General features: G+C 36.7%; 1 protein-coding gene across 2 annotated transcripts in view; it reads left to right on the forward strand.

The window, feature by feature from the left end:
• Positions 1-25,917, forward strand: part of XIRP2 (xin actin binding repeat containing 2) — a 308,823-nt gene extending 282,906 nt beyond the window's left edge. The window contains exons 5-10 of one of the 2 annotated variants that reach the window (XM_065880384.1): positions 5,606-5,716; positions 6,096-6,168; positions 7,122-7,252; positions 7,915-17,284; positions 19,380-19,513; positions 24,045-25,917. In XM_065880384.1, coding sequence (XP_065736456.1) covers positions 5,606-5,716; positions 6,096-6,168; positions 7,122-7,252; positions 7,915-17,284; positions 19,380-19,474 — 9,780 coding nt within the window. In that variant the 3' untranslated portion in view covers positions 19,475-19,513; positions 24,045-25,917. The remainder of the gene's footprint in view (positions 1-5,605; positions 5,717-6,095; positions 6,169-7,121; positions 7,253-7,914; positions 17,285-19,379; positions 19,514-24,044) is intronic. The other variant, XM_065880385.1, reaches the window with a different exon arrangement.
• Positions 25,918-27,677: the final 1,760 nt, after the last annotated feature.

Genomic DNA, 27,677 nt, shown 5'->3' on the forward strand with positions numbered 1-27,677 from the left:
CCAGGTCTTTGTCGCGGCGTGTAGGATCTTTTTAGCTGTGGAATGCAGGCTCTTAGTTGCAGCATGCGGGATCTAGTTCCAGGGATCTAACCCAGGCATTGGGAGCGCAGAGTCTTAACCGCTGGACCGCCAGGGAAATCCTGTACATATTTTTATATATTGCACAGATATAGAGATAGATGAATAGACAGATGATTGATATGTAGATAGGTTGGTAGATAAAACTTTTACTAAAACAGTACTGACAACGCCTAGCAAAATGCTGTAGAGATAGTTGGTGCTCAGTAGCTATTGGCTGAATAAATAAATGTATCAGTGAAGCTATATACGATCACTGACATTTAGGGATGCAGTGATTTCAAAGGAAAAAGTTACTATCTTAATTTTTTTTCTGAATGTTTTGCATCATCAGTCTCTTAGGATCCAACAGTCCAACTAGGACACACTCGTAGCTTCAGGGAGCATTACTACTGAGCCAAGTAAAACTGTAGTCTTCACTTGCAAATATATTGAGTTCTATGAAGAATCACGACTTACATTTGCCTTGATTCTTCTTTTCCCTTGATATTAAAAATAAGGATAAAGTATTGTCTTTTCCTGTCATCATAAGTACCTCAACTTAATTTTTTGATGTCATAGTAATTCTGTTCAACACATTTCTACTGCTATTTCTTGGCAATACATCAGATTCACAAACTCAGTGAATAATAACAATTCACTAAAAAAAGAACATACAGACTAGTTTGGTTCTTTTTAGCACCATGAAGATCTTTTTATAAAAAGACCACCTAAAAATAAATTTTCCTATTTTTCAATGTTCTTTACCTTTTTGTATGTGTTTGTTACCTTTGTGTATCTTTTGGTTTCTTGGTACAGGCTTCTCCTCCCTCTAATGATGTCAGCTGCTCTTCACAGCATCACAGCACTGCCCATATTCTTCCATAAATGTTCTGATCACTTGCAATGTTATCAAGAGAACTCTTCTTCATATACTTTGTCAATGATTGACACGTTATCGTTATATGCATCAGCTTCAGTAACTCCACCTACCAATCATAAAATGTTCAGTGTCAAAGATTGTCAGCCAAAATACAAAAAAAAAAATCATAGGATTATGTGGGGAAACAATAGAATTTTAATTTTTAAATTAGATTTTTATAAAATCATAAAATTTTCACACTCCTGAGAAAAAAGTGACTATTTGCTCATGATATTACTATTCACTCCTTGATATTTTGGGGGGCATCTACTCTCTACCAGGAAGCTAAACATTGGGATTTGAGGATGCATGAATTCAAGGAAAGGGTCGTATTATCAAATAATGAATGTGAAATGGATAGGTAGATAATAGAGGTGTGTACTGACCATACAGGAATACAATAAAAGAAGCAGTAATAGGGAACTCTGTATAGAAAAGTCAGGAAAGGTTTCAAATAGAAAATAATTTTGAGCCAAGACTCAGAAGTGTATAGTGAATGAGGAAAAGCCCTAACCTGAAGCTCCAATGCTAGGGACGTCAAATTTTATACTGTAAAGTTTTAAAGTAAATTTTTAAAACGTAAAGAGAAAATTCAGGGCAAAAAGAAAACATGTTTGAATTCAAACATATCAAAATCTAGACAAACACAATATATCAACCACAAATTTTTATGCTCATCACTTAAAAGAAAGAACTGATTATTCTTTCAAACCTTGAATCAACTGACATCTTTGCTAACATAAATAGCACATTTTTGGTAATGTTTCTGTCAGTTTGACAACGATGCATGTAACATTAATACATCATAACCCTTCCTAGTTTTATTAAGAATGAGGTTAGTGATGGGTAAAATTGCTGAATTACTGGTATTGAGCATGAGCTGTTTTTTCCACTCTAGTGAGGCGGTAATCATCTACTCTTCTGCCAGTCTTTCATCACACTTTTTTCTACTGGGTGTACTTCTAAGAGCCACAATAATAGTGAGTCACCATAAAAAGTCTGTCCTTTTCCTTCCTTACTCATTATGCTAGCATGAGTTTGCATTTTTATCAGTGGAAATGTACAATGTCTTTTCCTGTAATGATAATAACAGTGGCAAGTTGGGTAGGCAGAGTGTGAACTCTTTCCTGTGCTGGAGAAATCTCCTTAGAAGTACATCCATGAGAGACTTCTGTAATATACTTGACTAATCTATGAGCTGATATCAGATTCGCGTGAGCTATGCAAATATTATAACATTTTGTGATCATGCCACATTTTCTCCTTTAGATTCCAAAATTAGACCACGTATATCATCTGTGTTTCTTTTCACAGAATGATATTTTTAAAAAGTTTAAGTGTGATTTAGTAACTTACCTAAGATTATAGCATATCTAATATAAAGGAGGGAGTGAGTACTATCCCCATTCCTGACTTTGGTTAATCCACCTGTGAACAAAACTGCATTTTTCTTCTTGCAGCCCGATCTATATTTGAATTTAATTTTTAAGTACCAATTTCATGAACTATTTTATGTGAGTTTGCATATGGTATTCTGGCCGGAATTCTTTATTACATTTTATTTGTGTAACTTGATTTCTTCCTGAGCATTATGATGATCCATCCTTTTATCTAACCCTTCACTCTATAGACACCAGCAATTGGGGAGAATGAAAGTCAGATTTAAAATCCAACTCTACTAGTTGCATAATATGAAACACAGTAAATGATGGAAACAAAATCTTGGAATATTTTAAGACGGACGTTATGTAAACTGCAGAAAACAGGGGGCAGTAAAATTGATGCATTGACACTGACATACCAAACTAGTGTAGCAATTACAGTAGTATTAAGTAATAGCACATAGTGCCGAAGTAGAAACTTATACCTTTAAACTAAATTTATGTATCCTTCCACTGTTTATGTTGTGTCATCTCCTACAAGAAAATATATTTAAAGATGATAGGCAGGTTTTTTTTTTTTAATGTCAACTTGGTGTTAAATACTCTATTAGTGAGTGATGGGAACAGTGACCAACTGAAAAGTATATGCCCCAACTAAGACAGGTGGCCACTACTTTGTTCCAGCAAGCCACTGCCATGTTGGAATATGGCATATTGCCAGATCTTCAAAATTTTCAAACATAAGCAGAAATCTTGATTTTTTTTGTAGGTTTTAATTAGTTCAAAACTTTAAAAAACATTGAGTGGGTCAAATAAGCTTGTCTCTGGGCCACAGCTTGTCATCTGGGCCTCTAGGCAGAGATGTGATTCTATAGTAATGATCATTGTGCCTTTCAATAAGGATCTTGGTACTGGTCAGTTCCCATGTCCTTTGCTCTTTCACTTTCTGTTTAATCAGTACTTCCTATTTCTCAGTGTGTCTGTCATAAGAAAGCCATAGAATATTCCCATTATATTCCTATAGATGGAAAGACTTGCCATAGTTGTAAACAGTTATTATGCAAAGAGTTGTTATTTGTGCCCATGCATTTTTTTCTATCTGTGGTCTTCATTGACAGTTATTGTTCCCTCCAGCCTAATGTTATTAATACGCTTAAATAAAACTTGATTATGCAAAACTTTTTATTATATAGAATTATGATTTTTTGAACTTAAAGGAAAGAATATGAATTGTTTATTTCCTATACTCCCTCTTGAAAAAGTAAAGTACACATTTTGTTCATTGTTCTAACCCCAGGTTCTAGGACATTCTCAGGCGAATAGAAGGTTGAATGAAATTCATTTATTAATGGAAATTTGCTATTTTATTCATTCATTCGTTAAGTAAACTTTTCCTTAGCATAAACTATGTGTCAAGCATGTTAATAAATATCTATTGATTCTAGGGCTAGAAACCCATTCTGCTTAGGAAAAGATTACACTGGCCTTTAATTTAATGAGATATAATTTATATTTTTTCAGCTTTATTGAGGTATAATTGAAAAAATTATAAGATATTTAAAGTGTACATAGTGATAATTTGATAGACATACACACTGTGAAAGGATTCCTCCCATCTAGTTAATTAACACACCCAATGAAATGTAATCTACATTTTAAAGTGCAAACCTACATTCTGGCTTCAATTCTCTGAAGGACTTTTGGGAGGGTATCAATTTTTTGTCATAACTCTCCTTCCTATATAGTGTAATAAGATCAGATAATACTGTATATCTCTAAGCAACTATCTGACTGCCATCTGGTTAATCGGAACTTTAACCCTGTATACCAGATACCCCTGGGGGTAAGCCAGACACTAGAAGTCCACTAGCAAGAAAAAAAAATCACAAGTCAAGATCTCATGAGTTAACTTTAAATTTATTCTTGGTTTAAAGTTTAGAATTTGATCCCTTAGAACTATTTAACTCCATGTTTGTTTTTTTTAAAAAAAGTTAGTGCTCCTATTTGATTAATAGTAAAAATCCCCCTTTGATCACTTGACTATTCTCTGCTAAGACAAAAATTTTTAAATCTCATCTCAAAAACAGTATTTGTTAGTCATGTAGATATCAAGGGTAAAGTGAAATCCCAACCTCAAAGGCAATCAAATAGGTGTGTTCTTGGAGAGTCATCTGTCTATGGCCTTATTTTTTGATGTTAAGATTTTTAGCAGTATGCCAGCTGCTTCACCATATCAGTCAATCAATCAATCATATACTTGTGTCAGATCACATTCTGTAGTAATAGCAGGGCCAGATCACCAAAATTAATAGGAGTTTCAACCCTCCAATTCAGCCAGGATCACTGTGCTAACTTAACCAAAATCAAAAGTAGTGCCATGTGTGAAGATAGAGACACACTAGCATAATATGGCCTATTTATATTGGTTATATTTAATGGTTATAGTCTTCGATTGAACTCTGGATGTGTCATCAAACCAGAAGGCCACCTTGAAGATAGGAATGTCTTTCTGTAGAATCAAACTCTGCCTTATAAACAACAAAATATATTTCTTTTTCATCAAGGGTTTTCATTTTCTTTTTGAGATTCATCTTTGTCATATTGGGTATGAGTTGCCTCATTAACATTTGTTGCTTTCTAAGGGTAGTAGGCAGAATAATGGCTCCTGAAGATATCTATGTCTTAATCCTCAGGATTTGTGAATATGTTAAGTTACATGGCAAAGAAGAATTAAGGTTGCAGATGAAATTAGGGCTGCTAAGTAGCTGACCTTTTGACAGGGAGATAATCCTGAATACTCTGGATTAGTCCAGTGTAATCACAGTGGTCCTTAAAAGTGAAAGAGGGGATCCCAAGAGAAAATCAGAGAGGTCGCAGAGTGAGAAAAAGTTCAACTTGATAGAGGAGGGGGGCCATAAGCCAATGAAAGTGGGCAGTCTCTAGAACTGCAAGAGGCAAGAGAATGGATTCTCTCCTAGAGCCTGCAGAAAGGAATGCATGCCTTCTTACACCTGCCAACACCCAGTAAGACCCATTCAGGGCTTCTGACCTACAGACGTATAAGATATTAACTTTGTGGTAATTGTTACAACAGCCAAGTAAACTCATATACTGAGGAAACAGGTTTTTTTTTCAGAAGCATCTGTCACTGAAATTGCATTAATAAAACAAAAGTTAAAATTTTCAGAATTTTCTTAAAGCATTGTCCATTCATTCATTCATTCGTTCATCCATTCATTTTCAGGAGGTAATCCGTAGCAGCCAGGTCGACATTGCAGGACACAGCCAGGAAATGGAAAGAAATGAACAAGAAACTTCCAAAGCACACAAAATTGATGTTCTTGGAACAGAAATGGTAACTATTTAGAAAGACAATACTTTCCACACAGTTTGCAGAACTGTGTGGAAATTCTGACCTTGTTATAAACAGTTGCTTTTATTGTCCTTTTACATATTTAATATCAATACACATCAGTGTCTCTTTCCGTACTTTGGGGTTGATATTCTTTGAAAAATAAAATGAGCACCCTAAAAATATAAGTGCACTTTAGGTGTCAATTCATATTTGTTCTGTTATAGCATGAACCCATGCATTAAAATAAATGACCAAAGTGTAATCAATGTGCGCTGAAGTCTTGGAGGAAACTCACGGTGCAATGAAGAATATGTGTGCAATACTGAAATAATTGACTTCTTAAAAACAATTATTTATTTAAAATTATCTTTAAACACAGGTCTCTCATCTTGAAAAACACACTGTGGAAATAAGTCAAGCTTCTCCACTCCATCAATATGTTCAAGAAACAGGTAAGAATCTGGTATTATTTCACCCCAATATATCTTTTTCCTATTGATGTTTCTGTGTTTGAATGGAGGACTTCCAAAGCACAAACCTTCCCACTAAATAAAGTTAGTAACTATGACTTATGATCCCAAAGGGGACAGAGTAGTATTTCTATATATAATTAGGTTCTGCCTGTGGTACGAGATGCAATAAGCTTCTAAAATAGTTCATTGCCCTTCAACCCTATGATGTATTCATCCAAAACGCCTAGAAGGTGATAAGCCAGCCACCTCTGAATTGCATTTTGCTCAGGGATCCAAAATAAAACTTGATGTTATCAAGCTCCCTGGGAACAGAAAAGTTATCTAGATTGTATTACTTTTAATAACAAATTTAAGCACGTTTAAGTCTAATCCTCCAACCCACAGATATGAGATTAGACTACAGACAAACCTGTGCAAGTTTGCATAAGATGGGTACAGGGTGTCTTGCCTATAAAAGTGGAATGAGAAGTTTTGCTGTCCCAAAGTGCTAAAAGGGTAGATTTAAGCCAACTGTGACCCAAATGTTATTTGACTAGATCTGAGTTTGGTTTTATTTTAGTTTTGCTTAAAGAAGTAGATCTTCCTTTTCTGTTCTTCTACTGTTCTTTTCTTGTTTTATAACTTTTATTATTCTTTTTGAGCATAACAGCAAAACATGCTTGTAGAAAATTTGGAAACTACATACAATTAAAATAAACAGCACTTTCATTACTTATGACTTTCCATCCAGAGATAATCACCACCATTTTTCCTCCTATATTTCTTGACATATACTAACTTACATAATGAAATATTGCCATATGTATACATTTATATCCTGAATATTTTTACTTAACTTACATTATGAGAAGTTTTCCATAGCATTATAATGTCTTCTCAAACATCATGTTTATTAGTTACATAATATCCCTGGTGTTGTTTTCTGTTTGTAGTCATAGATACACCTGAGGATGAAGAGATTCCAAAGGTTTCAACTAAGTTTTTAAAAGAACAATTTGAAAAGTCTGCCCAGGAAAAGGTCCTTTATTCTGACAAAGAGACGACTCCAACCAAGCAGATTAAGGTAAGATAATTTCTCTGCACAGAGACATATTAAGTGTAAAACCAGATGGAAATACATAACATTTTCAAATTCTTGAATTTTTGAGGTGGTTTTTCAACAACAACAAAAAATATTCAGAGCCAGTGCTTATTCTGTTCCGTAAGAAGAATATTATTCTATACGAGAAAAGCAGTAGAAAGAAAACTTTTCTCACTAGAGGAAATTAGGGAAGAAAAAATTAGGTATGCACTAAAGTTTAATAACTAACATTAAAGTAATAAAGCCAATTAAAAAATGTCAGCTACTTACTCTGTTCTGTTTAAAATTCCAAGGAAAACAAAACAACCCTCAAAAGTCCTTTAAGACTTTTATTGTTTCCCTCTAGATTACTCTGCATAGCACATTACGTAAAGGAGGAAAAATAATCAAGATTACGTGTAAATGTTAAAATACTGAGTCGTTGATGTATTGAATAGGGACTATAACTCTAAAAAGTGCAAATAGATTCTAGGGCAGATAGTAACAAATACTGACTGTTGCTCCTAAGTAGGTCTCTAAATGGAGTATACCACCCGTTGTTCCCAGTGCAGATGTCATAGCAGGTGGACAGGTGAATGGCAGTGCCTAAAAAGTCTCTACCACTACACTCATCTTTATAAGATTTGATTTTCTCTCCCTTAAAGATTGAAAATGAATACGAAGAGACTTTAAAGCCATCATCAATTGTGGGTACCTCTTCCACTTCTTCCACTTCAACCAGCCAGAGGAAGGAAACATCAACCACAAGATACAGTGACCACAGTGCCACTTCCTCGACTCTGGCACAAGTTAACGCCACTTCTTCGGAAAAGGCAGAAGAATTTCCTCCTCCCCCACCCGACATACTTCAAGCTCCAATAGATGTGACAGCATTTTCCCAGTCCCCTGAACTCCCCAGCCCTCCTAGAATACCACCAGTCCCCAAAGAATTATATTCCAAGCAAAGAAATTTGTATGAATTAAACCGTTTATATAAACACATCCATCCTGAGTTAAGAAAAAACTTAGAAAAAGATTATATCAGTGAGGTTTCTGAGATTGTTTCTCGTCAAGTGAACCTGGGGAGCTCAGTTTCAGCAGATGTGCAACAAGCCCGGTATGTTTTTGAAAATACGAATGACAGTTCTCAAAAAGGTCTGAACTCGGAAAGAGAACACTTGGAGTGGGATGAAATTCTGAAGGGGGACGTGCAGTCCATGAGATGGATCTTTGAGAATCAGCCATTAGATTCCATTAACAATGGCTCTCCAGATGAAGATAACATCTCCAAGGGCATTGCTGATCGAGAAATCATTGCTGGTGGTGATGTGAGATATACAACATGGATGTTTGAAACCCAGCCCATAGATACTCTGGGGGATCATTCTTCTGTCACTGAAGAAAATGCTGAGAAAATCCCTGAGCTAGCCAGAGGAGATGTCTGCACAGCGCGGTGGATGTTTGAAACAAAGCCATTAGACTCAATGCATAAAATGCATCAAAGTCAAGAAGAATCAGTAGTAACTGCCATAAAGAACATAACCGGGGGGGATGTCAAGACTGTGAGATACATGTTTGAAACTCAACATCTGGATCAACTTAGACACCTTCACTCAGTAGATGAGGTGCACCTACTGCAGCTCAGGTCTGAGCTCAAAGAAATTAGGGGAAATGTTAAGAGAAGTATAAAATGTTTTGAAACTCAACCATTATATGTTATTAGAGATGGTTCAGGTCAAATGCTAGAAATTAAAACCGTTCACAGAGAAGATGTTGAAAAGGGGGATGTGAGAAGAGTACGTTGGATGTTTGAAACACAGCCCTTAGACACAATTAACAAGGATATAACAGAAATTAAAGTCATCAGAGGAATATCCATGGAAGAAAATGTCAAAGGTGGGGTGAGTAGGGCAAAGTGGTTATTTGAAACCCAACCTTTGGAGAAAATCAAAGAAGAGTCAGAAGAGGTCATCATTGAAAAGGAAACAGTAATAGGTACAGATGTCTCTAGAAAGTGTTGGATGTTTGAAACACAGCCATTAGATATTCTAAAAGAAGTTCCTGATGCAGACCCTCTAAGGTCTGAAGAGATAATAGGGGGTGATGTACAAACTACTAAGCATTTATTTGAAACACTTCCAATAAAGGCTTTAAAAGATAGCCCTGATGTTGGAAAACTTCAAAAAATTACTACTTCTGAAGAAGAAAAGGGGGATGTTAGGCACCAGAAATGGATTTTTGAAACCCAACCTCTGGAAGAGATTAGAGAAGATAAAAAAGAGTGCATACGAACAGTGAAACTTGAAGAGGTTGACAGAGGAGATGTAAGGAATTACACACGTATCTTTGAATCAAACAACTTAATTAAATTTGATGCATCGGATAAAATAGAGGTGGAAGGAGTCACAAGAGGTGCTGTGGAGTTAAATAAATCACTCTTTGAAACAACACCATTGTATGCCATTCAAGATCACCTTGGAAAATATCATCAAGTAAAGACAGTCCAGCAAGAAGAAATCCTAAGAGGGGATGTAAGAAGCTGTAGGTGGCTTTTTGAAACAAGGCCCATTGACCAGTTTGATGAAAGCATTCATAAATTTCAGATAATTAGAGGAATATCTGCTCAAGAAATACAGACTGGGAACGTGAAATCTGCTAAATGGCTGTTTGAAACCCAACCTCTTGATGCGATTAAATATTTTAGTAATATGGAAGAAGTAGAAAGTAAAACTGAACAAGCTACAGATATTATTAAAGGGGATGTCAAAACCTGTAGATGGCTTTTTGAAACCCAGCCAATGGAGTCTCTTTATGAAAAAGTTTCATTAATGACTGGCAGTGAAGAAATTCATAAGGGAGATGTCAAAGCCTGTACTTGGCTCTTTGAAACTCAGTCACTTGATTCCATAAAAGATGACTCCGAAGCAACAGTCAAATTGCAAACTGTAAAACAGGAGGAAATCCATGGTGGGGATGTTCGTACAGCATGCTTTCTTTTTGAGACAGAAAATTTGGACAGCATAAAAGGAGAAGAAGGAAAGGAAATCAAGGCCGTGGAAATGGACATCCAAGCTGGGGATGTCTCCAGCCTGCGGCATAAATTTGAAAGCCAGTCCTTAGATTCTATAAGTTCCAGTTCAGAGGACGTTTTGAAAAAGATCAAAACCCTAAAGACTGAAGATATTCAGAAAGGCAATGTTTTAAACTGCAGGTGGCTTTTTGAAAACCAACCAATTGATATGATAAAAGAAAGCCAAGAAGGTGATAAATTAGTTAAGACAGTGACAGACATACAAGGTGGAGATGTAAGAAAGGGGTGCTTTATTTTTGAGACTTTTTCTTTAGATGAGATTAAAGAAGAATCTGACTATATTAGCACCAAGAAAACAATTACTGAAGAAGCAATAAAGGGTGACGTAGAAAGCTACAGAATGCTCTTTGAAACCCAGCCGCCACTCTATGCAATTCAAGATGGAGAAGGGTGTTACCATGAAGTGACAACAGTTAAAAAAGAAGAGGTAGTTCATGGAGATGTACGAGGGACAAGGTGGCTTTTTGAAACGAAACCATTAGACTCCATTAATGAATCAGAGACTGTGTATGTTATTAAATCTGTCACACAAGAAGACGTTCAGAAGGGAGATGTTAGTTCTGTCAGATACAGATTTGAAACCCAGCCACTGGATCAGATTGCAAAAGAGGCGCATGATATTGTGCCCACTGTAGACTATATTCAAGGTGGGGATGTAAAGATAAGTAAACAACTCTTTGAGTCTGAAAACTTGGATAAGAAGACTTATATAAGAACAGTAAGTGTCAATGAAATACAAAAGGGCAATGTTAAAACATCTACTTGGCTATTTGAGACCCACACTCTAGATGAGCTGAGAGGAGAAGGGTCAGGATATGAAAATATCAAAACAGTCACCCAGGAAGATATGCAGAAAGGTGATGTGAAGCAGGCAGTATGGCTTTTTGAAAACCAAACTTTAGATTCTATTAAGGAAGCAGATGAAAGCATCACAAAAATCACCAAGGAAGAAATCCCTCCTTCTGATGTCAAGACAACTACATGGCTCTTTGAAACTACACCCCTTCATGAATTTACTGAAAATAGGGTAGAAAAGGTGGAAGTTATTGGCAAGAGCATTAAAGAAACCTTAGAAGAACTCTACTCTCAAAAAGTTATTGAGGCTCCTGGAATCATCATTGAAGCTGACGAAGTTGGGGATGTTCGAATGGCAAAATACAAGCTCCTGAATCAAGCCTCTCCTGAGATACAGAAAGAAGAAATCGTCAGGGTTGACCTCAGAAGTATAATGGTGAAGCTACTTTCCAAAAGAGACTGTAAGAAAAGAGAGATTTTGGTTAGTGAAGAAGAGAAGGGAAACGTTAATTTGACCAAAACTCAATTATTAAACAGATCAACAGAATTTCATGCTGAAAAAGAAGAGATAGTGAGTGGTGATGTCCAACAAGCGATAAAAAACCTGTTCTCCGAGGAAGGATCTGCAAAGAAAGGCATTTTGATTCAGGAAGATGAAAGAGGAGATGTTCACATGACTATCTATTGTCTTCTTCATGAAAATGCTGGTGACACAATTAAGCGTGAAGAAGTAATAGGGGGTGATGTAAAACGTACCGTTCATAATTTGCTATCTTCCATATCAAACAATAAAATATCTGAAAGGGCTAAAATCGATGCCTCTGAGAGGGGAAATGTTCAGTTTTTTACAACATGCATAGAAACTGGAGCTTTGGATTATCTCAGACAGCTCCAGACATGGTCAAATGAAACACTAACAGCTAGGAAACAAGAAAAAGAGGAAGACGTAATTGGTGGCGATGTAGAAGGTACAAAACTGTTATTAAAGAAAAGGCAATCTCAGGTTGAACGTACTGTTGATGAAACTGACATCATCCCAGGAGATGTGCATAATACAGTTAAGGTTTTTCTGACAGAGCCTCAGAGTACATCTTGTAAGTTACCCAAAGAAGAAATCATAAAAGGTGATTTGAAGTCAACCCTAAATTCCCTGAGCCAGGCCATAAGTCAGAAAACAGTGGCTAAAACAGAAGAAATTATAAAAGGTGACATGCTGGCCACACTCAAGTCACTTAAGGAATCAAGCCAAAAATGGAAAGAATCTAAACAGCCTGATGTCATCCCTGGGGATATAGAGAAAGTTACTGAATGCCTTGAAAAGACTGCAAACACAAGGATGGAAATCCTGAAAAAGGAGCTTATCCGAGATGACCTTGAAGCATCATTAAGGAACCTAAAAGAAGCACAAAGAGCTTTCAAAGAGGTAAATAATAAAAGTGTAATCAAAGAACATGTGCAATCTGTGATGGTAGGATCTGAGGAAGAGCAGAAAACCGAGAATCATCAGGTGGCTGTCCAGAGGGACAAAAAAAGCGTTCTTCAGCCAAGACCAGGACCATTTGAGCCGGCAGCCAGGTGGCAGGGGGGAACAGACATTCTTAATCAAACTATAGGCAAATCTTGTCATGGGGATTTAAGAGAAGAAAGAACTGAGGTTAATCTTCCAAAAGCCCCCAAGGGCACCGTAAAGATTGTCATAGATCGTGAACAAAACAATGACGCTCTTGAGAAAAACCTTAGAAGGCTATCTAATTCACAGCACAAAGCTATTAAAAATGTGTTGGAATCAGGAGACAGAATGGGTATCTGGACTGATAACACAACAGAGCAACATCTTAGAGATGAACGTGTGAGTGGACAACTGACTTCAACTGTGTCAGTTAGGGAACATCTAAAAACCAAGGAATCAGAGACAGTGAGAGAACAGAAGAAGGATGCTGTCTTTACCCAATCTATTGATAAAACAATTGGAAAGCAGCAGACTGGAACTTGTGAAGTGAGGAATGACCACCAGAAGACTGAGGCTTTACCTGACAAGAGTCCTAAAAATACCAAAAACACTAAAACATCAACAGATACACAAAGCTCTAAGCCCAGTTTAACCCAGGGTCCAGTCAACAACATGGCTAGAGAAACATGTGAAGTTTCAGAGGACTTTCAGAAGCAGACTCTGTTAAAGCAAGAAATGCAATATTCTAATAAAGATATAAAGAAAAAGAACGTGACCCCTCAACCAGTGTGGCAGACTTTGCCTGTGGATCAAGACATGTCAAATGTAACAGAAGTGAAAGTCGCCCAAAAAAGCCACAATAAATTTAAGGCAACTGACAAAAAGCAGGCTGATATTCATCTGAAAAGCCAGGACTTTCTAATGAAGACAAATACTTCCAAAGACTTAAAAATGGCAATGGAAATGTCCTTTAATTCAATCAACTGTAACCCTGAAAATAATGCAAAAGAAAGTGAGTTCCCTCTTCCACCTCCATCTCCACCTCCTCCCCTACCTTCCAGTTCATCAGCTGAAATTGAATTTCCTCTTCCTCCTCCACCTCCTTTCATGATGTTGCCTGAAAAAAATGTGTTTCTTCCCTCACTGTCCACAGAGAAGATAAAGGCTGAATTTGAGAATTTCCCAGGCCTCCCTCTTCCTCCACCACCAGAAGATGAGAAGTTTGAAAGAGAATGTCTAGCAGTGTTTCCACCACCTCCCCCTCCACCAGCTCCATCTCTAAAACCAGCACATCTCCTTTCCTCTTCTGTTCAAGAAAAGCACAGTGGAGCATTCATACAATATTCCCAAGAAGAAGCCTCAAGCTCTCAGGCTAAAATCGTAACAGGAAAATCTGGAGGACGTTTGCCACCTCCCACACTCCCCAAACCCAAATTTCCCAAGCAGATAGCAGATAAGAAGAATCATAGTTCCCCAAAAGTTGAATTGGAAAATTCACCACCAGATATGGAATGTAAAATTACTCCCTCAAAGGATCAGAAAAGAGTAATAATGGCAAGTAGCAGTGAACACATAGAGACAAAGCAGAACGTATCTAGAAAAAGTCTTGATAAAAGAAAACAATTATCTATGGACTCTACAAGGTCTCTCTCACAGACAGTTCCAGAAACTTCACCACCCAAGGAAAAACTGATAGCACCTCTCGTAAAATCTCATTCATTTCCAGCAGGTTCAGGACAGCAAAGTCCTAAACCTTATATGAGAAAATTTAAGACGCCTTTAATGATAGCTGAAGAAAAATACAGACAACAAAGAGAAGAACTTGAAAAACAGAAAAAACAGGAGAGTTCTTGCTACAACCTAGTCAAAACAGAAAGCCAAAATCAAAACGTATCAGAGTTGAAAAAGGAAGTGCTGTTACTAAAAACAAAGGAGGAGGTCCCCCTAGCCGGAATGGATTCAGGGGTCACTGTGGCCCAAACCAACCCAGTCTCTCGAAGTCTTTCTCAAGTACTAGGAGTGTGTACCGATAACCAGCTTTCCACAACACCAGCAGTGACATTCACTGCCAAGAGGCTCCAACATGTTCCAACAGCCTCAGAAGACAAAGATACTGTGAAAAAGGAAGTTTTGCAGAGCTCAAGGGACATGATCCAATCTAAATCAGCTCGTGAAATTAAACAGAGTCACCAAGAATGTAGGACACAGCAAACACAACAGAAGAAGTATCTGGAGCAGTTGCACTTGCCCCAAAGCAAACCAGTTTCCCCCAGTTTCAAAGTTAAAGCCATCAAGCTTCCAACTCTAGACCGTAAGTTAAATGAAACAAACCACAGCTCTGAAAGCCATGAAAGGCAAGCTGAAGTTGATGTTCAAACCGTTACCAAACAACAGTACCAGGAAACCGAGAAAACAGAAGCAAGGACTGAATGTAGCAATCAGCAATTGGTGGCTGAAAAATATTATCAGTTACCGACGAAGGAGAAGACAGTAACAGTAAAACTGCCTACAGAATCCACAGAGAAAAGCCACGAAAGTAAGCTCAATATATTTCATGAGAAGCGAAAAGAATTTAGAGAATCTGAGAGTGGGAACCTTCCAGGAAGTGAAGAAACAATTCAGGGACCACTGATGATTGGTCCGAAGAAAGAAAAACTAGTAGTTGAAAGAAAACAAGAACGTTTGAATAAATCAGCCCAGAAGGTAGTCAAACAAAAGGTTACTGATGCACATCTTGATTCACAGACTCAGAATTTTCAGCAAACATGTATACAGACTTCTGAAAGTCAAGGTGAACATAAAAAGTTGCCCCAGCCATGTAATAATCTGCAGGAAGAAAAATGTCTTGGCATCAAGGGCATACAACAGAAACAAGTCTTTTCTAACACTAAAGATTCAAAGCAAGAGATTACACGGGACAAATCTTTATTTTCCTCTGTGAGAGAATCCCAGCAGGATGATGGAAAATGTGCTGTAAATATATTGGAATTCTTGAGAAAACGTGAAGAACTACAACAGATTCTGTCTAGGGTAAAAGAGTTTGAAGCAGAGCCAGATAAAAATGGCATTAAAACATTTCAGATGCTCTTAAATATTATTCCAGTATGGCTATTAAGTGAAGAAAAAAGAGAATATGGAGTTCGCATTGCTATGGAGAATAACATAGAAAAAATCAAAGAAGAAATAATGCACATTAAAACTCAGGCAGAGGATATGCTTGTGTCCTGTGAAAATATAATTCAAACAGCCATGATATCCTCTAAAGCAGGAAAGCAGAGAAATAAAGCTACTAGTGTTAATGAAACATTATCTAAAGTGTCTAATGCTGATGTCAGCTATAATAAAAACACTGAGCAGAAAGAAAATACAATTGTAGAAAAAACAGAGCACCACCAAGTAGCAACTCATCAAGAAGCAACTGCTCAGCATCATGTGAAAACCCATCAGGAAATTAAACTAGTTGATGCCAAGGCTTCTCCTCCCTCTTTAAAAACACGCCCGCCATCACCAACTTTCATAACAATCGAGTCTACTGCACGGCAAACAGAAACCTCTGCTAAGGATAAGCTTTCCCAGTCCCCTGAAAAGGACAGTTTTGCTGAACCATCACCAAGACCTGTGTCACAACCACCTAGAATTCTCAGAGCAAATACCTCCCCGTCTCCATCCAAGAGTCACTCTGAACAGCTTGTCAAACTCAAAGACACCACTGCGAAGTTATCCAGGGGGACCATCCCAGCTTCATCCATAACCCCGGTTCCCATTGTAGAGAAGAGGACTGAGATCATCACATCTCCTGCAACACTTCGTCGTCAAATTAAGATAGAGGCTCGTGGTAGGGACTCTCCACCTACAATCACAATACCTATAAGTGTAAATCACGCTGATAGTGGTTCCTTCAGAGAATCCATGGAAGCTCAAGAGGAAGAAAGGAAAGTAGGGAAAAGGGCGACTTACGTTCACAAAGATGGAGTAAATTCCACTAAGCGCAGAGTGCCAGATACTGTGAGTTTTGACACAGTCGAAATCATCCGCCAAGTCGAAAAACCTCACCTATCAGAGCACGTGCAGAGGTATGAAGCTGCCAACCGGACTGCTCAAATGGCTGAAAATGTCATGAATGACCATGAAAATGAAATAAACGGATGGTTCAGGGGATTTGAGGATGGCCTAGGTTTTGACGCAAAGTCAAATAGAAGAGTTTATTATGCAAATGGAGAAGCAAACCATAATATAAAACAAGAAAGTCATACATTTTGTAAGGAGGAATTTGGATTATCATCTTTAGAAAGCGCTAGCTTTACCGGCTTTTCTCACAGTCATCCTAGAGAGCTGCAAGAAACGATGCCTGTTAAGCCGCCCAGCATCTTCTCTGAAACAAGATCTCTAAGTGAACTTTTCTCAGGTGTGGATGCATTTGAGAGTCAAGCTGTTGGGTCGAAGACGATGGTCTCTTCATCACAAGGCTCAGAAGCTGGCAGATCCGGCTTTGACTTCAAGCACGCCCCACCAACCTATGAGGATGTCATCGCTGGCCATATTTTAGATGTTTCTGATTCACCTACAGAACTCAGGAGGAATTTTCAACAGACGTGGCAGGAGAGTGAAAGAGTTTTTAAAAACCTGGGCTATGCAACCTCAGATGCTTCTGCAACTGAGATGAAAACCACCTTCCAAGAGGAATCTGCATTTATGAGTGGTAAATGAGCTTGCAAAGAGTGAAGTAAGATTAACCCATTTAAAGGCACCTGTTCCATAACTAAGACGATTTGCAGATAAAAGAGTACCTGGAAAGTACTAAACAACATAACCTAAAACTAACAGCTTTCCCTGGTTGTTGATATCCTTCCCTTTACAGTGCTTGCCTTTACTACTTTCTCTTTACAAAGGAATTTAATATGATTCACCAGCACTGTGTGAGAGTTAACAAATACTACTATATAGATTATTGAGACCTGTGTTTGTCAACGTAAATAAGGCTTTGGATAAAGCAGCAGGTATAATAATAATTGTTATTGTGATAGTATTAACTATTATATGGAACTATATATTTATTAATCATTGTATACCATTAGCACATTATGAATACGTCTTATGAAAAGTTATTATTTCAACCACTTGTTACAGACAATATTAAATAATATTCCTTGACCTACTATTGACAGATTTTTAACTGTCAGACGTAAGTGGTGTTTGAGCTTGAATTCAACACAGCCTGTTAATAATCCAAGAAACAGTTTACACTCTTCATATGTGTTTTAAGGATTTTTATTGATTGGGATCTCTGACAAAAGTGTAGGTATGGAATTAGACCTTTTGTATATAAATTATTGTTACTGAGTTGGATGGAATTAGCTTTCTCTACTGCCACTGTTTTTTTTCTATAAATGATTTTTTCACCTTTTTTAAACCCCAAATTATAGCTCAATTGGCCTCATTCACAGATGAACATGGACCATAATTTTAAAATATGATTATATTTGGAAGGAGGGAGATTTAAAACATATGAAGTTAGTACAAATTTTTTAACGTCAGAGAACAGCTCATTTCTTTATATTTTCCTGCTTTTTACAATTAATAAAGCTTCACAATAAAAAGACTTGACGTAATTAATGTAGTGCATTCTTTTGGACAGATTGAAATAGCAAGTTTAAAAGTAAAAACTGCTGAAACTAATAATTCTGCCTCTATCATATTTGCAACATATGTGTCTAGTTTATCAGGTTAATATGATTTCTTAATGTACTTGCTTCTGGCATAATTAAGCAAAGCTGTCTAATTAATTTCAAATGCTCAGTTTCTAAGATAACTACAAACAAAAAACACAAGGAAAATGGTATTAAATATAGAAGTGTGTCTCCTAGTAGAACAAAATCAACAAAGGGGATTTCTCAGTAGCCAAAATTGAGCATCAAAGCATTAAAGCGTGTGTATTTTTTTTATATAAAGAACATTGAGCATATATGCTCTTGTATATAACTACTATGAAAGCTTACTTATTCTCACGGGATTGTTGTGAAGATCAAAACAATACTCCGGTGAAAGTTCTGTGTCAGTTTTGAACCATTATACAAACACTGGTTAGTAATATAACTACTGTTATTCGTAGGAGCTGGCATTCACATGCGAGCAGCAGCATGGGACTGTAGGTACAGGGAGGAAAATCATAAGAGGCAGATATAAGAATCCCCAGAGGCATAATATCTTAAGCCGTTTAGATTGAGGACAAATGGCCCTGAACATTTCAGTGTATTTAGGAGGCTCATCTTAAAGTTAAGAACTGGTGTTAGAGAGTCAACACTAAGCCATCAAGAAAATATCTAAACAAACACAGGATCAGCTGAAAAAGATATGTATATATTTTGGGAAAATCTCTTCAGAATGCTTTAAAAACAAACACTTTGGACCAAGTTAGGTGTAAACCTTTATATATATGGAATGCCGAGTTATTTAGAATGATAGGTGCTCTCAGGGCTCCTCATGGCTGAGTTCCCTATATATTTTCTTTTTAATGTATTAAAGGTAATGAACACGTTATACTCATGTATTATTTCCTTGAATAATAAAATCCGCTTTTACGATGTATAAATAATAGAGACACCAGAATAAGGTTGATTGTGCCAGGACCTTAAACCTGATGGTGGGCTGCCCTGCATCCAGAGGAGCCAGGGCAGTAATGTTAGCGCTTTCTACTCTAACTGCATGGCCAGTTCATATGCTGTTGCTGTTTGTTTTGTTTTAACAATGTGACTGAAGACAATATTACATAAGCTTTTATAAATTTTAATTTTTAGAAACTGCAACTCCAAGACAAGGAAATATGTATCCTTTGTCAGAAGACGGTTTATCCAATGGAGTGCCTAGTAGCAGACAGGCAGAGTTTTCATAAATCCTGTTTCCGCTGCCACCACTGCAACAGTAAACTGAGGTAAAATGTTTTGTGGTCTGGGGCACAAATATTTGAAGAGTCTGCAGTATACTTATAACATCATGTCTCTAGAAAGATGTCAACTTTTCCAGATCCTGTTGCCATCAGTTAAAACAGCACCAAACAGGAATGTGGTCGTGTTCTGTTATGTGTTGCTCAGGATGGCTGTGACCTTTTTCCTTTTGACATTTTGCTTTCTTAATCAAATCCAGAAGGGTCCCTTTCGTCCCAGCATGGAGATCACATAAATAAGAAAAATCAAGTGTTACTCTCACCACCAACAACCTGCCCCAGTGGCATGCTCCATAGTGCAGGGGGAATGATCTTTCTAAAATGCAAATCTGAGAGCCCTTCTCAGTTTAAAACATATAATGGCTTCCTCTCTCCCCAAAGTTAACATCTAAATATGAATTAAAAGGCACGTCAAGATCTTGTCCCTTCTCATCTCCCAACACCCCTTCCTCCTGTTGCATGTTACTTTTCATGAATTTCTTTCAGTTCCTTAAAATCATTATTTTTCTGTCTCACATCTAGTTGGTTCCAAATGTTATTGCTGCTCCTTGGAGGAGTTTTCCCATGCCTCTCTCCCAGCTCTCCACCCAGCTAATAACCACTCATTCTTCAGATCTCAACTGAGACTTTATGTCTTTGACGAAACCTGCTTTAACTCCCCTATGTGGATCACAGCATCCCCTTTGCTTGCCCCGTTCTTAACACAATCTAATGTAGTTGTCACTGGCTGTAGGAAATGTATTAATGTTTGTCTTGCCAACACCTGGTAAACGCAGATATACAATAAGGACTCAAAAATATTTATTCAATGACTGCTATTTTTAAAAATCATTATATAAAACCCCACAAATACAAAAAAAACAAACAAAGCAAGTATGTGGCTCACTAAATTATTATAAAGTGAACATATTGTAACCACCGTCAAGGTCAAGAAATATGACATTGCTAGTCATTCCAGAAGCTCCTTCCTCCCTGGGCCCCACCCAAACACAACCTATCTCTTGCGTGTGAGTAAATGGTATCCTTTGTAGTAATTGTTTCCTTGCATTTTTATAGTTTTATTTATCCAAATGTGCTTTCCGAGATTCTATACTCTAGTTTTGTCTGTTTTTAAAACTCTGATATGTCTTTCACGTCTTTTTAATCTATAGATTTTCCATCCATTCCTTTCATTTCTTACTATCTATTTGTGAAGGACCCAGGATATTTGACGGGTAGAGTTTTCCACAGTCTGGAATTGCTGATTGCACACTCACAGTGCAGTTCACATGCTCCTTTATCCTTTGTATTTTCAACAGACTGTCAGCTGAATCTAGGTTCTAGTTTAAACTAAGATTAGATTCCTTTTGAAAGAACATAGGGAGTCTGCTTTTCTCACTTTGTGATCATAGCAGGTATTGAAGGTTAATACCTATATCCATTAATTGATGTTTGCAAAATGCTGATACTCTAATTTTGTTCTTCCTTTTTCATGATGAGAATACTTTTATGGAAGATGCTTCCCCTCATTTGCTATTGGGTTACACGGGGGTACAACTGATAAAGGAAAGGCAGAATAAGTACATAATTCTTTCCCTTTATTTACCAGTTTTGTCAATGTATCAGTTATTTATTTAACAATTTAATGTAATGGTGTCTTACCACCTAGAGATAACCACTTTTAAAATATTTTAATGTCTTTATAGACTCACAGAGTTACATATATTCGACTGGTTTCAATCAGATGCAATTATCATCATTACTGAAACTCCAGTTATTCTATCCCTGGCCAGTGGAAGCCACTTCAAGTTGTCTCCTGAGTCCTTTTGACAGGACCTTAGTAATCTGTGATAGCTTCCTCATTATCTGATAGGACTAGATGTCCCATGTTCCTCTTGTGCATTTACTGTTCCATTTACTGGAACCAGTTATTTCTCCAAGCCTTGATTTCCTTTAGTGAGAAATGATATTTCAAGACTACAATCTTGATGCTCTTTCTACTGAGTTGATCACTATTTCTAAGCTTTTTTAGTGTTAAGAGCTAGTAAATATTTATATATAAAGAAAAAATTTATCATGAATTCATAGTGATATCTCCAAATTGAATTCAAAATTGCATTCCTTTTGCTTAGCCTCTTCTCTGTTGCATCTGGACCTCCTTTCTTCCACTTCAGGGCTTCCGGTTCTCAAAGGAAAAGGAGATAACAGAATTAGACTTTCCCATATTCATTTGGACAACAAGTTTTGGAATCACAAAATTATCAGCACCACTGATTTGGTTATCAAAGCATTAAAAAATTGCATTTGCCCCTCTGATCACCCACACCCCATTTTTTAAAATTGTCGTACTATGTCTTTGGTGTCATAGCATGTAGCCAATGCATGTCATATTATCTCCCTCTTTGCCCTCGTTTCACCTCAGTTTATAGATAACAGTTTATTTAATGCTTGTCAACTGTCCTTATGTTGACATTTCCATAGTCATTCTGGTTGTTCAAGCTTATTTTCAAGTAGAGTCCTCTGAAAAGGCTCATAGAAACTTTATTCCTTGAGTTCTTACATATTGATAACAATTTGTGATCATTACAATGGAAGGTAAGTTTTGCCGACAGTAAAATTTTTGGCTTACATTTTCTTTCATTGAGTATCTTATAGGCATTATTTCTTTTTTATCTGACATGAAGTGTTGGAAAGGTCTGATAATAATCTAATTTTCTTGCCCTTATAAGTAATACGGTCTTTTCTTCTTTTTAGATACACAAAGGATTTTTTCTTAAACCTAGTCATTTTATTAGAATACTTCGTGGTACTGGTCATTCTGGATCAATAGTGTCAGTTATTTAGTGTGCTCTTTCAATATGTAGTTTCATACTTTTTTATATTGGGAAAGTTTCCTTAAATTATAGCTTTTTAATATTTAACTTGTTTCATTATTTTCTTCTTCAGGAGCTCCTATTATCTCTCAAATCCTTATCTCTTTTTTCATTTATGATTATAAATTTTCAGCTTTTGATTTTCCTGTTTTTCTTAAGATGCTTTCTATGGATTTGCTCTTGTGTGTCTTTTAATTTAGTTTTAATTGCTGACATACTTGATTTTTTTCCTTTTACTTCTATTTTCTTCCTGATATCTGATACCTTGTTTCTGACTTTTTCTAATTACAATTCATGCTGTTCTTTCAGGTCATTTATCATTTTCTTAATGTCTTTTAGCTCATTTTGAAACATTAGGTTAAATTTTTGATGTTTTGAGAACACATTTTTCTAGCAGGTTTTCATTGTCTGCAATGATATTATAACGCTCTTTATTCTTTCATTTCTTATAATAACTTCATATACTATTTGGCCTTGATACTTTCCTGTTGCTCATTTTTATATGGAATTAGTTTATACAAATCTTGGAAGGAAGCAAAATTCAGGATGGTTTTCCCACCTTCACAGAACTGCCTCTCCTGGTTTTCATATACTGTTCAAAAAAGTATGGTGGCTTGATGTCTTGGATTTCCTGCCTTGGATCCTCTCCCCCATGTTGATTGGGACCTTCTTTTTATTTCTGTCATCATTACCCAACTCAATTTTGATTCCACTCCCATAATTGTTTTTCTCAGGGTAGAGTCTTGTTCTAAGAGGGGATCTCAGTGGGTCAGTTTTGAGTTTGATTTTGCTACCCTCTTCAGTCTTTCCCACCACAGGGCCTTTGCACTCACTGGCTTTTGAAATGGGCAAAACCCCTCCCAATTTCAGCTGCTGCTCTCTGATTGGCATGTGACACTTTCCAGGAAATATTGATTGCCTATTTTGTGGTCTCATATTGTCAGGTCCATTAGACACCTTCATTTCTCCCTCTACTGTCACCCATACAGATGTAACTATTATTCTAGTCTTGTAGCTGTTGTTGGTTTGTCCTTGCCTCCTTGTATTTTGGGGTTGGTGAGGATACCTTGTCACTTAGTTTTGTTGTAATTTTATCCATGGGTTTTAAGTTTTGCTTTCTGTTTTTATGTGGAGGTTCAGAAATATTCAAAAAATGCTGCTGCTGCCTTTGACTAAATTTGATTTTAATTTTAACAGGCATTCTATTTGTTAATCTCTCCAAAGAGACAAGATAAAAAATTGCATAGGCAAGCTTTCCAATTCATTCAAAATCCAGTTAACAAGGAAGCTCAAATAGTTGATTTTTGCATGTATGCTATTCAGGATCTATTGAAAACTGAAACCCCTCACGCAATTCACTGAGTTAGCAAAGACTTAGTCCTATCATTCTACACCATCTATAACTACATATGCATTACACTATAATACCTATTATACCAATACCTGACATACAGCATGAAATTCTAAGTACTCCGAGACAAGTATCATGTAGGGCGTTAGTGATGACTATTATCTAACAGGAATGTTCAATTAATAAGCGTATTCCTATTGCCAGTAAGTTAATTGTGCTGAATCTCTGACTCATTCTTGAAATAATCAATTCCCTAATTCCTTATGAATTTGCAGTGTGTATTTAGAATGTTAAAATTTTTTTTTCTTTTTGGCAGTTTGGGAAATTATGCATCGCTTCATGGACAAATATATTGTAAACCTCACTTTAAACAACTTTTCAAATCTAAAGGAAATTATGATGAAGGTTTTGGACACAAACAGCATAAAGATCGATGGAATTGCAAAAATCAAAGCAGCTCAGTTGACTTTACTCCCAACGAAGAACCAAATATGTGTAAAAACAATGCGGAAAATACCCCCATGCTTGGAGAGCTTAATAAACATTTAGATGCTGGTAACAGTGAAGGGCAAAGGGATGACTTGAGAAAATGTGGGGCGAGGGGAAAATTAAAAATCATTTGGCCCCCTTCCAGGGAGATGCCTAAGAAAACCTTCCCCCTTGAGGAGGAGCTCAAAATGAGTAAACCTAAATGGCCACCGGAAATGACAACCTCTACATCTGCTGAATTTAAAAGTGAGTCGCAGATAGAACACATGAAAACTGTGGAAAATAAAGAACAAGATAACATTTCTTTCCTGCAACCATGTCTGCAGCCCATCCACATGTGTCAGAAAGTGGATTATACAGGAATCAAAGAAATGGAAATGTATGAAGCAAGAAAAGATGAGAAGAAGGAAGGAAATAAGAATGTGCAAGATAAGCTGAATGAGCCCAAAGATACAAAGAATAAGAGGAAAAGTGAAATGGATCTTCATGACAACAGTAATGTGGTTGTGCAGAGTGCTGAGAAGGAGAAAAATGAAAAACCTAATGAACCTGATGGTACAGAAGTTTTACAGGTTACTAACACTGATGATGAGGTGGTGCCAGAAAATCGTAAAGAGAATTTGAATAAGAATAATAATAACAATTATGTAGCAGTGTCATATCTGAATAATCGCAGGCAGAAGACATCTATTTTAGAATTTCCTAATCTATTGCCACTGTCAAGTGAAGCGCACTACACTGCAAATGAATATCAAACTGAAAACTTAGAAAATGCTTCTAGAATCTCAGAGTTACTTGGTGTATTTGAATCTGAAAAGACTTACTCGGGGAATGTACTGGCTATGGCTCTTGATAAACAGACTGACAGAGCTACTGCTGGCAGTCCTATGCAGTCTGTCCCCAAGTCAGGCCTCAATGACAGGATCATAGTAAAGGGGAAAAGGTCAATGCCCTCTTCTGATACAAATATCTTGAATATCAAAGGAAACCACTCAAATAACAAAAACCTACAGTTCTTCTTTTCTAACACCGTGAAAATTGCTGCTTTTTCCACGAAGAATGAGAACATTTTTAAGAGTAATTTAATAGATTCTGTAGATCAAATTAAAAATATGCCATGTTTATATCTAAGAGAATTGGAGAAGGACATCAGACATTGGCATGGTGAAACAATAGGAGCAGCACGTATTAATGGAAACACAAGTTTTGATGTTTCAAGCAGTGAATTTACAGCTGAGCCTCCATTTCCCACGGTGGAGGTCCAGTTTGAACAACTCACGGTGGAAGAGCAAATTAAAAGGAACAGGTGCTACAGTGACACTGAGTGAAACATCTCTGGCCACTTGCAGTCTGCACTCAGGCATCGAGAAATATCAATGCCCTGAAATAGGACTTTGGGGATTCTGATAACCTTTTGTTGAACTTGTAAACGTTCAGAAATCTCATGTCTATCACAATGGAATATTCCTTGCATTACGCTATACGTTGTTTTTCATAATTGGTTTGAATCTGAATGGAACGAAGAGATGAAACAACATGGCTCTGTTTTCCTGTCAAACGGCACTTAAGTATATTGCTCTGTTTTTCAACATGCCAGATAACATCACTGGTGACATTCTATACTGCTGACATTTATCACTGTTCTTAAACTTCCTCTATAATTTCTGCTGAAATAAAATTAAACCACCTGGGGTGCAAACCAAAACACTTGTGTTTCTTTTTTCCATACATATTGTCATTCTAAGTATGTATGTTTTCCATGATTTAGGAAGTATTTGTCTTGGGCCAAATATTTAATACACACACACACACACACGCACACACGCACACACACACACACACACACACACACACACGCTCCTGGAAAAATTAAATACTAAACCAAAGCCGCAGTATTGTTAGAAAATATAAAATATTCTTTCTCCTTTTTGCTCTTTCTGTAAAGATACAAACGGTACTGTGGTTCTTTAATTAATTACCTACATTAAACTATCATGGAACATGTCTATAAACATGTAATGAAAAATATCAGTTTTCTTCAAATTAATGTGGAGTCCATACTCAGAAATCAAATGAACTGGAAAGGTTTTAGAAGTTACTTAAATGAATTATGCCAATTGCATTTTTAATTGCTTACTATATGCAATTGATAAACATACAAGCGATATCACTACATCTTGTCAGATTTTTTTCTTATCCTAATTAATGGATATTAATTTTTTCTGTTAGGAAAACAGAAGATTTGGCTTCTGAATTTTCTGCTGAATTTGCCTTTCCTCAAATACATTTGATGATTCTAAGAAGAAAACTAACATGAATATAAATGAGCTGCTTCCTGGTGATATTGAATGTACGTATATGAAACAGGCCCTATCCCATATTTTCCTACATAAGCACAGACCATTGCCTGTCCAAACCAAAATGCAGTGTTGAAAACTCGCTCTTTTTAGAAATTATAACGATTCTCTCTTGTTAGTATGTTCTCAACAGATACCTGAGACATTATTAGTTTGCTAGGGCTGCCATACAAAGTACCACATAGTGGATGGCTTAAACAAGAGAAATTTACTCTCAGAGTTCTAGAGGTTGGATGTTCAAGACCAAGGTGTCAGCAGGATTGGTTTCTCCTAAGGCGTCTCTCCTTGACTTACAGACGGCTGCCCTCTCACTCTGTCCTCATATGGCCTCTCCCCTGTGCAGGTGCCCTGCTGATGTCTCTTCCTCTTCCTGTAAAGACACTAGTCCTATTGGGTTAGGGCCCCTCTCTGAGGACCTCATTTAACCTTAATTACCTCTATAACAGCCCTACGTCTAAATATAGTCACATTGGGGGATAGGGCTTCAACATATACATTTTGTGGGGACATTTTTACTCAATTTAATTGAATACTGTGAGAGTCTGCCAAGAAAATAGTAAGCTGTGGGGCTACAGTAGCAAAATTATTGTTTAAATTGAATTAGTGCACTTTTGCACTGCTCTTCCTATATTCTTAAAGACACAACATTATACCTACAATCATATATGCTGAAATTACACAAATGTTTCCATAGAGAAAAAATAATTTATGAATGATCATGACATAGTATCTTAAGATATAGTTTCTTAATGTCAGCTGTGCTTTTACAAAAGTGCCTTTCTTTATAAAATTCTACCTTGGGACTCTGCCCACTTAATCTTTGTAACCCAGTCCACTGTTCAGTTATGTTAAAACTTGGGATTAAAATAAGCTAAGGTACATATCAGGGAAAACAATAGAAAAATATGAATTGTTCTTCTGTTTACCCTTCATTCAATCAACAACATATTGTTTTAAAATCTTCTTTATCAGAAATATCTTAATTATTGACTTCATCATCTTCCTTAGATGACATGTAAGACTTTTTAAAAATTCAGATATACGTAGAAGTCCAAATATTGTTTTATTTAGTAATGAGTATTGTTTCACTCTATGACAAAATC

The sequence above is a fragment of the Phocoena phocoena genome, chromosome 7, assembly GCF_963924675.1.
Source record: "Phocoena phocoena chromosome 7, mPhoPho1.1, whole genome shotgun sequence".
Lineage (NCBI taxonomy): Eukaryota > Metazoa > Chordata > Mammalia > Artiodactyla > Phocoenidae > Phocoena > Phocoena phocoena.